This window comes from Oryzias latipes, chromosome 18, assembly GCF_053564925.1.
Source record: "Oryzias latipes strain Hd-rR chromosome 18, Olatipes_Hd-rR_3.1".
Taxonomy (NCBI): Eukaryota; Metazoa; Chordata; class Actinopteri; order Beloniformes; family Adrianichthyidae; genus Oryzias; species Oryzias latipes.
The window spans coordinates 17,003,313-17,016,963 of NC_136254.1; the positions used below are offsets into that span (position 1 = coordinate 17,003,313).

General features: G+C 36.3%; 1 protein-coding gene across 16 annotated transcripts in view; it reads right to left on the bottom strand.

Moving 5' to 3' along the window:
- Window positions 1-13,651, bottom strand: part of poln (polymerase (DNA directed) nu) — a 79,032-nt gene that overhangs the window by 40,076 nt on the left and 25,305 nt on the right. For 12 of the 16 annotated variants that reach the window (XR_002875244.2, XR_002875243.2, XR_013650896.1 and 9 more), the window contains 5 exons: window positions 11,241-11,324; window positions 10,947-11,039; window positions 10,801-10,857; window positions 10,529-10,585; window positions 9,258-9,323 (listed from right to left, as the gene is read on the bottom strand). Coding sequence is in view for 9 of the 16 variants with exons in the window: in XM_078935902.1 (XP_078792028.1) it covers window positions 9,258-9,323; window positions 10,529-10,585; window positions 10,801-10,857; window positions 10,947-11,039; window positions 11,241-11,324 (357 nt within the window). In the remaining 7 variants the exon portion in view is untranslated. Of the gene's footprint in view, window positions 1-4,646; window positions 4,739-9,257; window positions 9,324-10,528; window positions 10,586-10,800; window positions 10,858-10,946; window positions 11,040-11,240; window positions 11,325-13,651 lie in introns of all 16 variants that reach the window. The other 4 variants (XR_013650897.1, XR_013650900.1, XR_013650898.1 and 1 more) reach the window with 1 other exon arrangement.

The window sequence follows — 13,651 nt, forward strand, 5'->3', positions numbered from 1 at the left end:
TCCTCTGCTGAACTGGCATCTGACTCAACACTGTATAGTTTGACAGCAGCAATTTTGCTCGCCATTTTTGTTGCACTGGTAATGTTAGGTTGGGGTTGTAAAGGGCTGTTAGCTAGTGGGAGAGGGTAAACAAAGGGAGGATGGGAAATGGAGACAGGCTTAGCCCATGTCAACAATCTCAACCACAACTCAGAGGCAAACTCCTGCTGCTCTGCAGAAACTATGTTCTAGAAGACAACACTTTATTTTTATTTTGGCTAAAAACAGCATCATCATACTTAAAAAAGAACTGGGAATGGAATTTACAATGGATCAAAAGATGATCGGAGAGGGACTTTAGGGAGAGCACAGGTGCTTGCAGTTCCCTTGAGGTTAAAATATACATGTGATGAAGCTGGAAAAAGGAAGCAGTACAAAAAGACAATCAGAGAAGCCTCCTAGTTTTCAGGCTAGCCTGTTTTAGTTTCTTTTGCTGCACAACACACAGTTCATTCTGGAGTCCTGAGAAAATGTTGCACTGAACAGATTAGAAGCTCTTTGTAATAATTAATTCAAGCTGAATCTTTATTTGTTGCTATTTTGGTCTTTTAAGTAAAAAGCAGTTGATATAACTATTCATCAATCTTATATTCCCTCTGTCCTGCGCAGGGTCATGAGCGCGGCTGCTGTGTTTCCCAGCAACTGCAGGGTGAAGTCAAGGTACCACCTGGAAAGTTCACCAGTCTATACCAGAGTGGAGAGGAAAATCACTGCTTTAAATTCTTTTTCGTGGTCGTTTATTTCTCTCTTATTTTTACACTTCAGTGATCTGTAGTCAATAAAACAAAACAAGTTGTCTATCCAGTCCAGTTTCAACCTTTGAGTGAGGCTTTGACAACACAGCTCGAGTCTCTTGAACTTTTTAAGATCCACTATTCCCCTTAAATAATATTTTGTAAGAAGGGTTTTTAAGATTGTTTGCTCATTTAAAAAAAGACACATATATACACAGACATATAATCGCCTTTTTTCTAAAAAAAAACCAAAGTACTAAACTCCCCTTACCAAATATGCACTTGCTTTCACAAACCCATAGTTTGAAGGAAGGAAGAAAAAGTCAAATTCAGACTCAGCAGTTCCATTTTAATCCTCGATAATCCCGCTATATTCATCCCTTCAAACACCCACATGCAAAAAGACACAAAAAAACACACAATGTGTGCATAGGAGCCATGATAAAAGTAATTTCAAGGAGACTCTTCAAGTTTAAATCTATGAGAACACAAAACACACAAAGATACACTAATTAGATTCAAACACAGAGAGGCATTTTAGCGAAGATCAAAAGCAAAGAAGGGTTATCAACATAGATAAAAAGATAAAAGCTAAGATGTGTTTTTACGTCACAGCATGAGGTCACACATGAAACATTTGCCTTTATGTTGAGACTCTATAGCCTTAGTGATTCACAGAGAGAAATATCTCCTTGCTTCTGCTACTAATTCATTATTTACAAGAGGTAGAGAGAAAAGCAGAAAGGCAAAGGGAAGTGTGTGTGTGTGTGGTGAGACTGCAGCGTCGAGGTGAAGACAGCAGAGAGATAAAGCACTAGTCACAAGTGCAGAGGAAGCATGCAGCCAAAGGTGCTGAAGGTCTTCATGTTCAGTCAGAGTGTGCGTTTGTGGCAGCATGAATAAAAAAGGATTAAATAGACCACAAATATGAGTGTCAGCTGTGTGGCTGTGTAACCTCGTGGTCTGACATGGCATTCATTATGTCAGAACTGAATGCTCAGCCATCTCACGGTGAAGTATTTTGTTATGCTGATGTTGCTGCTCAACAGTGTAAATAAGTACAAATGCACACACATACCAGATGGTGCACACTCAGTAAATAACTGCTTGGACAACACCTCCCAGACATTTCTATCCAAAATGGATATGAACTCTTATTACAAATAAATAAAAAAGAAAACTGCTGTTGTTTTCTAGGACATAGTTTCTGCAGAGCAGCAGTAGTTCATCAGAAATTCACCTCTGTGTTGTGGGTGGGACTGTTGGCACAGGGCAACCTCCCCCCTTCCCCTCCCAAAAAGCTCTCTGTTTACATGCCCACCCACTATCTTAAAGTCCCCCACAGGCCCCACCCCCAGCCTAACAGATGCAACAAAAATGGCAAACAGTATTGGAGCTATCCAGCCGTGCAGTTTATAGTCAGATACCAGCTCAGACGAGGAAAACAAAGACGTACATGGTTCTATTTGTCTGCAAGTGGATGCTTTAGAGTGGAGCAGAGCAGGGAGCTTGTGGCCTGCCGATGTATAATTTCAAGTTTTTTCAAACACCATTTTTTCGTCTGGTCCTGATTCACAACGATTTGAATAAAGAAATACTCAGAAATGCGGTGTATTCTCAATTTTCTTTATATATGCCCTCCATTATGAGAAAAATGCTACTAGAACATGTTAAAAACACCAAAATTACCATTTTCAAATTTCACTTTAAGAAGTAGAACAACAGAAAAAACAGGATTAAAAAAAAATAAGGAGATGAAAGACTAGACCAGTGTAGGGTTGTGCCGATGAACAATATCATCGTCCATCGTGATGGGTGACTGACATCCCGATGGAGAGACACCATCGTGATGCCACGCCCCCGCCACGTTGCGCGTTGACACCATAAGCCGTGGTTACATGTACAAAATATCTTGATGGGATCAATGGTCGGATTAGAATCCAACCGTGTACATGGGCCCAGAAAAATGTTTTCAGAATATAAAAACGTTCACTAAGGTCACACTTTCCGTCGTAATAAATCATTCGCACATGCGCAGTAGGGTTTGAAAAACGGAAGGATATAAATTCCGCCGAGCGGCTTTTTTTTTCAAACTTTATTGAATGTAACAATTCAATACAAAACATTGTTAAACAAAATACTTTTTTCTTTGTGTTTCTTTGATTCTATTAAAGAGATTTTGATAAGAATGACGCTACCGCGAATTAGCCGCAGCTTCAGCCGTTTTCTGAAAAGTCCCGCCCCTTGAACAGTCTCCACCAATCATTCTTGGAAGCTTAATCATACGTCATCAGCCTGACCAATCAGAAGTGTATAAATTCTTTACTCCTTGTTCCGATTCTGCTCGTAAAGTCTCTCAGTTCTGACAAAAATAACAGCTAAAGCTCATCTTTAGCGGTGTAGCTTTCCACAGAATCCGGTGTCAGACCGTGGAAAAAGTGAACAAAACAATGAAGCTCAGAGAAGCGAGTCTGTCTGCATTCGGCGGCAGTTTTGGCTCTACATCTCCCATGATGCTTTGGCTTAAAGTGAGACAAGCGTCTCACTTTAATATGTTAAACGTTAAACGTCTTGAAACCACAACGACAGAGGTCAACAGTTTAGTTCTCCTTCAAGGTTTGTGTTTTTTAACAGCCAAACATCCCAGAGTTTGGTCCAAGTCATCTTTCTGACTGAAACACTTTTCTAATAACGTCTGGATTGAAAGACAAATTGGCTTTTAGACTTCAGTCACTTTTGAAAAATGAAAAGTTAAGATTAAGTAGAAGTAATAACATTTAAGAAACAGGATTAAGGTGAAGTGGACAAAATACACAATTAAACTAAATTGAAACTATGTAATCATCTAAAAAGAAATAAAACATTTTTGTTAAAGTTTTCAAAGACTTCATCTTTGATTAAGACAAATGAAAAACTAATAAAACTTCAACATGTTCACTTTTTGTGTAGCCACAGAAAACATAAATATAATGTTAGTTTTTTGTGTGTAAAGTTAATCAAACATATTGTGATCATATTGTTTAAAAATTACAGTCGCTTTTGCACAAACACTGAAAATATTTTGTAAAAAATAAATCACTATTTAGAAAGAATACATTTGTTTTTGTGAGGTAACATAAAATTGCATGTTAATAAACTGAAGGGTAAAACAACTACCAGGGTAAAATTTCAAAAAATTTAGTTGAAAATTATTACTAAAACCAACTTATTTTTTATTTTTATTATATCTTTTCGAAAAAACAGCTGCAACTTCCAGCTTTTTCTGCCATAATTATCACAAAAATGCTCGTGAGATAGTGGAGGGACTGTAGATCAATACAGACTATAGAGTTTCTCCTTTTTTAATTTTTGGATGCTGGTGTGCCGCAGGAGTTTTGTCAAGGATAAAGTGCGCCTTGGCTCAAAAAAGGTTGAAAAACAAGGTGTCCAACACAGCAACACCTACAGAAATAAACTGCCAACTAGAGCTAAAATATCAACAAAGCTATGGAGAGACAGGATGAATGCAAAACTTTGAAAGAGAAAAAAACTCTTGATTGCATAAAGAATAAGGTAAACTCAAAATCAAAGACAGGTGAAAAAAAAGAACTCCCCTTTTAGGTCTTTCTCCAAGATATTAATAAGAAGCCCAAGCAGAAACTGTGCTGCATCTCTCCTAAACATTTTCATATTAGCATCTGTTTGTTGTCAGGTCCAACTGCCTTTCTGCTCTTCAACCTCTTCAATGCCTAAAGTTATGCCGGTACGTCATAAATACATTTGCCTTTGAAATTCCTCACAATACACTTACCACACGCGCTACAATTGTACATATCATTTTTGTGACATCTCTTTAGATGGCAATACAAGCCTCAAGGGAAATGCATGACACACCTGCACTCCTCGAAAGATGTGGCCGCTCCTCTCTGAGACCCTCCACTGGTCCAGACAACCCAAAAACCCACAGCACACACACGGGTCAACCCCTGTACAGGTCCATGTGATGAAGGTTGTGTTCAAATTCCTTCACTACTCACTACATAATGCACTTGATAGTAGATCCACCATATTTTTGATTTTTCTGAAACTACAATTTCAAAATCCAGTGCCCTGGAAAGTTCCCAGAAGTCTCTGCAGAAAAACAGTGGGCATAGATGCTCACTAGATTGGCAAAAATATACCACAATAGATTGCATTTGAACAGTTTATGATTTGAAAAAATGTATTTACATTTATTTTTTATGAACCATCTGAGTTTTCTTTAACAGAACAGTGTATTCATAAATAGTCTTCGTAAAATGTTTATATTTTTTAGGTTTTTATTCTGAGAAATCGGTGGCGTCATATTTGATATTTGATTTTATATAATAAAAGTAGAATAAATGCATTTAAAGTCCAGGGTACTAGACAGTCAGCGTTTCACCTTTTCTTTGCTAGCCTTTTCCTCCTAACAAACTCCTGAACTTCTTCATTCCATCACCGAGTCTCCTCATCTACTTTCCACATTCCAGATGAAACACCAAATACCTTCCTCCCAGTCTCCCTGATGACTTTGTCTGTAGCTGTCCAGTCATCAAGGAGAATCTCCTGATCTCTTAAAGTCTGTTTCAACTCCTCCCTTAAACCCACACAGCTATCTTCCTTTTTCAACTTCCACCACTTGATCCTCTGCTCTGCCCTTGTTCTCTTCATCTTCCTCACCACTAGTCATCCTCACACCATGATGCTATGCTGTCTGAATGCACTTTCCCCAGCAATAACTTTGCAGTCGCTAATGTCTTTCGCAAAATTTGTTACGACATGTAAAAATAAAAAACAGACTCCAACAACAAGTATGCAAACATCACAGAATATTTTAGAATTATTTTGTTGAGTTACTAGGAAAAGTGTCCCTTTGAGCATAATGGCAGTCTTCCTTTATGATGAAGCAACACAAATGACTTTTTTAACAAGCTACAAGTGCCTGGAAACTAAAAAACACTTTCCTGTTGGCTTAAATTATCCTTAACATGGGTTTAAAAGAGTAAAAAACATTACTCACTAAAACTTAAAGTACACTGATTTAATCGTCAAAATGTTCCAGAGGCTACTATTTAAATGTAAAAGCAAATAAATTATCAATAACCTGCTTTTTACAAAACATTTTCACTTCTTTCCATCAGAAAGCAAGCACTTTGCAGATTATAAAGCAAAAAAGATTTGGAAAGAAGTGGATTAGAAATGATTGTAATAATAAGAAAAGGTCATTCTGATGTTTTCTGCATTTTATGTAACACATTTGGACAACCTTGATTGAGAATGGCACATTATGATTTCAACAGGATCAAATATGTGAAGGTAATCTATATATTAGCATAGCTAAAGAGAAAACATGGATGAAAGTTGAAAACCATGACACATATTTTGAATCATTGAAATACATTATCTCAGGAAAAATAAAATCCTCTTTTCTTGCAGCTGCTTCCTTCAGGAACACTAAAACAGCGAAGAATCTGCCTCAACTTAAACCTTTCATCTGCATTCTTTTCTTCTTCAGCAGCAAACTTAAAAGGCCTCTTTCACAGACATCCATAAACCTCCTCTGTGATCTTTCTCAATAACTGCTGCAGCGAAATTACATCCTCAGCATCTTTTTGCTCTGAAAATGTCTAAACAATCTGTGTTTTCTGGCTTTATCTCCAAAACATAGAACAGTAGCTGTCCTTTAGGTTTTAGGAAACAAACAGACAAAAACACATTCAAGATCAATCTATCACACACAAATCAATGCAACAATCTACAAAGAACCATACACAAGCATACAACTCTCGTGGGATTCTCAGTCGATGCCCAGATTTGTCTTTGTGTTAAAATCTAGTCAGCCTGCAGCAAACATCCCTTTTGAATTCCTAAACACTGTCAAATCAGTGCCTTTAGGGTTACTAAATATATTTATTCCGGTATGTTAAAAAGGCGAAGGCCATGGTGACAGAAAAAAACAGAAGCAGAAACCAGTGTGTATTTTTTTTAAAATGAACCATCGACCATCAAACTTAGAGTTGACTTTATCCCCAAACTTTTATCGAAATGTATTTTCCACAACACTGTTAAGATTTTCACAACACAAAAGAAACAAAAATAATAAATTAAAGAGCAACTTCAACCACTAGGTTTGTTAAGGGAACAATTTACTAACTAGTCTAACACTAGAAATAACTTTCTGAAGCTTCCCCCTTAACTTTATATTTAATAAAAATAAAACTAAGCATAGTAATTCCTGACCATAAAATTGTATACAAGTGATTCACTGTGTTCTTATCTGTCCACAGTTCACTGCTTGAGAAGGTTTGAGTTGTTATACTTTGTGAATCCAAAATGCGCTTAAAATTTTTAAAGGACCTTTATCATGCTTTTTCTTAAGCCTTTCAGAGACCTTTGGAGCGGTCGTGGTGCAGCTACAGGGCGGTCGACCCATGACAGTAAAATTGTAGGTTCGATTCCTGCCTTGCACGCCCATGTCTCTAAGTGTCATTAGGCAAGACACTGAACCCCACCTTGCCTCTGGTGGGAGGTTAGCGCCAGTGTGTGGCAGGGTGTGTGAATGTGTGTGTGTGCATAGGTGAATGGGACTGTAAAGTATACTTAAGGATACACCACTTACCATACGCCATGTGTGCATGTACCAAAATACCATTTTGGAGGTGTTTATAGTGAGGAATTAACATTAGATTACAATAAAAAGCTCAAAAGAGTTGATTTTACAGGATATTGGCCCTTTAAAGAGACCTTCAAATGTTGAGTCTTTAAACATTTTGATTTAAAATTTTAAACAAAAAAATCCCAAATTTTCTGTCTTGCTTTTTGACAGATTCCTGCCATTCCTAAAAAATCTCCAGTCTTTTTTTTAATTCTTAATCATGTTTATCTAAACGTTCGTTTATATAATACCCTCTTTGCACTGTAACAACCTGAAAAATATAACAGCAAATTGCCACCCATTTACCAAAAAGAAAAGGCACAGATCTTATTGTGGTTCAGAACCATGGACAGTTCCATTACGTGCAGGTTGCAGCGTTTCAATGGAACAGGGATGTGAACGTTAGGGGTTAAGGAATCTGTCAATAAGAAACATATTCATAAAGACAAAAATATGTATACAACATTTAGTTTCACATTTGACATATTTGTCTTGAATACAATTTGTCTTTGTTTTGAATGCGACTCTTGCAAGTCTTGAATATGAAATTTCCCTTGTTATCAAACTGTCAAAAATTCATCACTGTGTCACAGGCACACATCAAGTCCCGAAACATTGATTCAACTGAGTGAGCGTGCGCATTGACCCTCATTTATTAAACTTCGGCAGAATTAAAATTTTTAGAATGTTATTGATCCCCTGGCAGGAAAATTATCAAGGTATCATAGCTCTGCTAAATTAAAAAAACTTATTAATAGCCATGCGTTGTCAGGCGAAAACAGCTGATCGTATACACAATGCACCTGACTCGGAAGTGGTGGGGAAAAAAGAGCAGCACACATCCCATACATTTGGTGTAAAAAAACGTCATGTTTGTCATAAAAAGATATGATAATAAGAGAATGATGAAACAAAATAACAAAAACGGCCGAGCAGGCGCTGTCATCTGTTTGCGGCCAGGCTGTATGGAAGCGGGACGATCCCCGCTTCACCGGCCGGTTTATTTCTGGGACAGGCGGGGTGGGTGTGCTCGCTGCAGCTCCTGGACATGTCTGGATGTACCCCGCCTTAGCCCAACAGTAGCCGGGACAGGCTCAGGCAGCACCATGACCCCGAAAGGGATATAGTGGGTTAAAAACGTGGATGGGGAAAAAAAATATATCAGAAAGCTAAATCTGAGCTAAAGATATGCTAACTTGCAGCCGACCGTAGCCGTAGTTCCAGAGAAAGAAAAAATTCAGAAAAATAAGGAAGAAGTTGGGATTTTTTGATCCTACTGACTTTTTTTTTCTTTTTTAATTTACTGAAAATTTGATTTAATTAAAAAAGAAAAGTTAGCCTACTTTAGCTCAGAGTTGGCTTAGCTGTTTTTGTTTTGGTATCTTCTTATTATCAATACATTTTGACAGACATGCACCTTTTTTCTTTTACAACTAATGAACGGATTGGTATATCTGTTACTTCTTTTCAACAGAACTGTGGCTAGCAAGATAATTTCCCCAATATGGGATTAATGAGATTCTAAAACGTTTTATTTTATTTTAATAAATAAACTTCAATACACATGTGTAAATTTGAACTATCACCGTTTCAGGACTATACTTGTGACTGTGACGAATTTTTGACAGTGAGATAACAGGACAGATTTCTTATTCAAGACAGTTGTATTTAAAACAAAGAAAAGTCAAATTCAAAACAGACATGTCAAACGTAAAACTAAATGTTGTATTCAGATATTTTTGCAAAGTTGTGCACAGCTTTGTCTTTATGAATACAATTCTTATTGAGGATATCTTACCCTGTAGAACAGACATGTAAGACATACTCACAGGGTGTTTAGCAGAAATCCTCCCTGTAACAGCACTTGTTTGGCACCATGTCGAGGAAATGTAGTTCTGTGCTCAAATACAAAAAGATGGACATCAATAAATCCGACAAAACAAATCATGTTCTATACTGACACTCTATTCAACAACCTTGTGTAATTTCTCCAGACAAGATGAAAACAACAGCTGGGATCTCTATTGTCCGCATCCCTGATTATGTTTTTGGACAGACAACCACCAACAGTGTTGGACCCAATCCTAGCAAGCTGTTAGCAGAGTGTCCTTCCAGTGATACCATTGAACCACAAATAGAAAGCATTTTGTTCCTAAAGCTGTTGTTAGGGGATGCAGGCTACGCTTAAATTTACAAGCCTGATATTATAGAATTTACAGCACTGAAAGCTGTCACATAATGGTTTGTGTTTGTAGAAGCAGAATAAACAATAACATTTGTTTCACCAAATGTAATTTTATTAGCTTCACATTGTGAATTATAGGCACATATGTGCTCCCTATATGCTGCCTTGTGGTAAATATCTGAATATGTAGAAAAGAAAAAGCACAAAACTGAAGGTGTTCATTACTATCAAACTATTTTGTTGGGCTAAATTACATTTTTTATTTGCCATACCTTAGATGACTACAGCAATTTACACAAAAAACATTTACAAGACGGTTTCTTGATTAAGACAGTTAACATAAATATTTTGTAAAAAGATATTTTCTGGTCCTAAACAACCCTCTTTTACAAGGATTAATGTCCCCAGTAGCCGGGAGATTACCTTATGAATCCCTGCTATAAGAAACCAAAATCTTTAGAATTTGGATTGGCTCAGCAGAAATGAACATGCACACACTCACAAACTAAAAAGTACAAAGCCCACAAGAGGAAAGAAAAGGACAGGCAGGAAAAGATGTCTTCTTCACTGCATTAATCTGGCTGTGGCAGAAAAAAGAGCATTTAAAAAAGCATCAAAGTGAAAAGAATCTTGGATGAATGAATAAAGGAAGGAAAAAAAGAGTGAGAATTTCATTTATACAATTTCTACCTTCGTTCAATTTAAATCACCAGTTCGGTGAAAACAGTCATTATTAACCCCAAAACAGTTTTGCAAGAAAATCTGACAGATAAAAATCTACAAACTCAAATTTTGTTTTTATCCAAAGTTAACTTGTAAATGAAAATTAAATCAATTCAGTATTTTGGAAGTGAACTAAAGACTAAAAATAAAATACACAAACTTCAGCATCCAGATTAGATTTTGCAGGCTCACCTTGCTCTTCATGCAGGTTAGAATCCCATCTATGAAAGTGGACTTGATTTTGTGAACCTATTGACAAAATGCAATTATTTGTGATTTAAAATGAAGAATATTTAAATAGTAACATATTAAAACCCCATCAACCAGAAAAACTTAAAACTGACTGATTGCCATTAAAGCACTACGGTACTTATAACCTGTACTAACCCTAAACTTGACAATGACTTTATTGATAATAATGATGCTGCTTTGGGTTAACTTGTTTGAAGCAGTTGAAAACTGACCTGTCTGTACTCCAGGATGATTTTTGGCAATGGGTGCAGGTCCTGGAGCTGCAGCAGCTACAGTTATGGTAAACAAAGAATCTTTAAAGCTTTAATGGTGAACTTAGACGTGGAACAAAACTATTACGTGTGTTTGTGTTACATACTGCAGCCTCTGATGTTGACTGTTGCTTGTTGATGGTCTTGGGAAGCTTCTTGTTCTCACAATATTCATGGAGGCGCAATTTCTCAAATAAAACCTTTGAACAATATCAATCCTTAGTTTCTTAGCTCAGAAACACACACGACATTCAAAAAAGAAACAGCTTGCAACTACACTAACATTTAAACCCTGCAAGTTCAAAATTCACATATTCTCTTAAATAACATATGACATGAATAAAAGAAAGAAAGAAAAATAAGGAACTCTAAATTACAGAGGAAACATATCAGGAACCTACTGTTCTTAACTGACTGCTGCTTGTCACCAGGAATCTTTGCCCAGCTGCTTGGTGGGCCTCCTGCTCCAGCTGTTTGAGTTTAGTCTTTCACAGATATGATCACAATTAGCATGAGAACAGAGGTTAAAAAAGAAAAAAAGATTTTTTTCAATTACAATATTTGAACATAATTGACTTCTTGGTTCTTTTGTTATCAGACACGAGTTGTGTTTTCACATACCTGACATGTTTCGATGGACATCGAAACATGTCAGGTATGTGAAAACACAACCCGTGTCTGATAACAAAAGAACCAAGAAGTCAGTAAATAATTAGACACTATGAACTGTATTGCACTTATTTGAACCTAATGTATTACATTTCTATACAGTGGTCCCTCGCTATAATGCTGGTTACCTTACACTGTCTAGATTTATTTTTAAGTAATTTGCAAGTTTTTTTTGTTTTGTTTTATAGTGCATTGTGTTCTGTGTCCTAATTGATCGTGGACCATTGTCAATCAATCTGTTCTGGCTGTGAATCCTGTACAGTACATAATGCATCCAGCTTGTGAAAATGATCTTTGTTTTCATTTTATAAAACTTGACTTTATTTATGAGGATTTGACCTTTGAGAAAATAAACCAAAGAAAAAAAATTAACCACAAAACTGTCCATCTTGTATGTCTGAGAAAATTGTACAAAGTGTGTAGTATGGAGTTTTACAGCTTTAAAAATCTACAATAATTGCATAAAATAAAGCTGATTACTATATGGATTTTGTCTATAACGGTTTATTTTTTGAATGTCACTCCCACGATAAAGAAGGGACCACTGTATATACATAACAATTACCATACAGTACCATATTATTATTTGAATATTCAGAAACAATGGTATTAAAATGTTTCAATTCTGAATGGTAAATCAAATTAAAGCTATTGAGGAAAAACCTTAAGTGTTAAATGTGTACTGATAAGTATGTTTACTATTACAACTGTTCTTCTACTGAAAATTAGTTGTTGTTTGCTGCTGCAGCAAACTACTTCTCATGTTGTGTTCTATAATTCTACTTTTTTTGAACAAATTATTTTCCATTTTTTTACTTCAATAAGCAGCAGTTTGTATTTTGCAAACTGGCTTTTTTTTAAACTGGCATCTCCATTATCAGTTTCCTGATCATTTGACTCCAAGACAGGAAAGTGTGTTTTGGGAGGAGAATGGTATGCATTTATGCACATCTGAAAAGTGTGTGATGGAAGATTGGGTAAAAGCATAAGCCACACAGATTTTTAACTCCTAAAATGTTTGTTGCTCTGTCACATTTTTGGACTGTGGCTTATAATGTGGAATACCCTGGAATCCATGCACAGGTTTATCAATGGGGATCCAGGAGAATGATCAGGTTTTAAAAGTCTTAAACAGTTTACTTAAGAAAAAAATATGTTGACCTAAATATAGCAAACCTTTAAAGACAAAAAGTACATGTAAATAATGACAGCTGCAGATATCCAACCATCATTAAGAACAAACTTCAGGAAAATGTAATAAGTGAAAACGCTAAGAAACTGGTAAGAGTCATAGGAAATTAGAGGTGAAACCAGAGGTGTCAAACTCCAAGCCTCCTGCTGGTTTTCCAGAAATCCTGCCTTATCTGCAGCTGATTACCTGAATATGGTGTGTTTAGTCAATAAGGAGCTTCAAAGGATGTTGAACATATGTCGGACACCGGCTCTCAAGGCCTTTATTCTGACACCACTGAAATAAACTCTCTGAATATGGGGTCCAACATAATCACAAATATTCAAAACTAATTTTTGGATTATTTGTGATTATGTTGACAGACATCAACTTGCGTGCATCCACTAACCAAGAAGACAGACAAAAAAAAAGAAAGAAATAAAAAGAGTTGAAAAAGCCAGAGTGGGGACTACATCCTCCTGAGGGGAAAATATAGAAAGAAAAAAAAAAACAGACTTCTGAAACAGAACTGCCGCCCTAAAGACAAAGTGAAGCAGAAAAGTAAAAAGAGAAGAACAATGCAGAAAAGAACAATAGAAGGACTTGGATAAAGAAGTAAAGATGAGACAAAGAGAATAAAGAAAGACAAAAGCTGGGGTTATGTGGAGGACATGCACAAAGACAAAGACTCTAAAAAGAGGACTTTCCTTGTTTTTTCATTTATTGCCCAGAGCATGTTCCATACAGGCGCATTAATATTAGATGTCAGCCTGATTGTAGAGTGTTTATCAGAGATTTAAGGGTTTACAGATTACTTTGTATCTCTTTGTAAGGGAATTTTAAAACTTTTGCAATAAAATGTAGGCAATATCTTATTTGAAGGGGAATTCCAACAGTTTGGTCTTACAAACATGTTTTTTACAAACGCTGCATTCTGTGTAACATGTATCGTCAAAAAGAAAACACGGCACA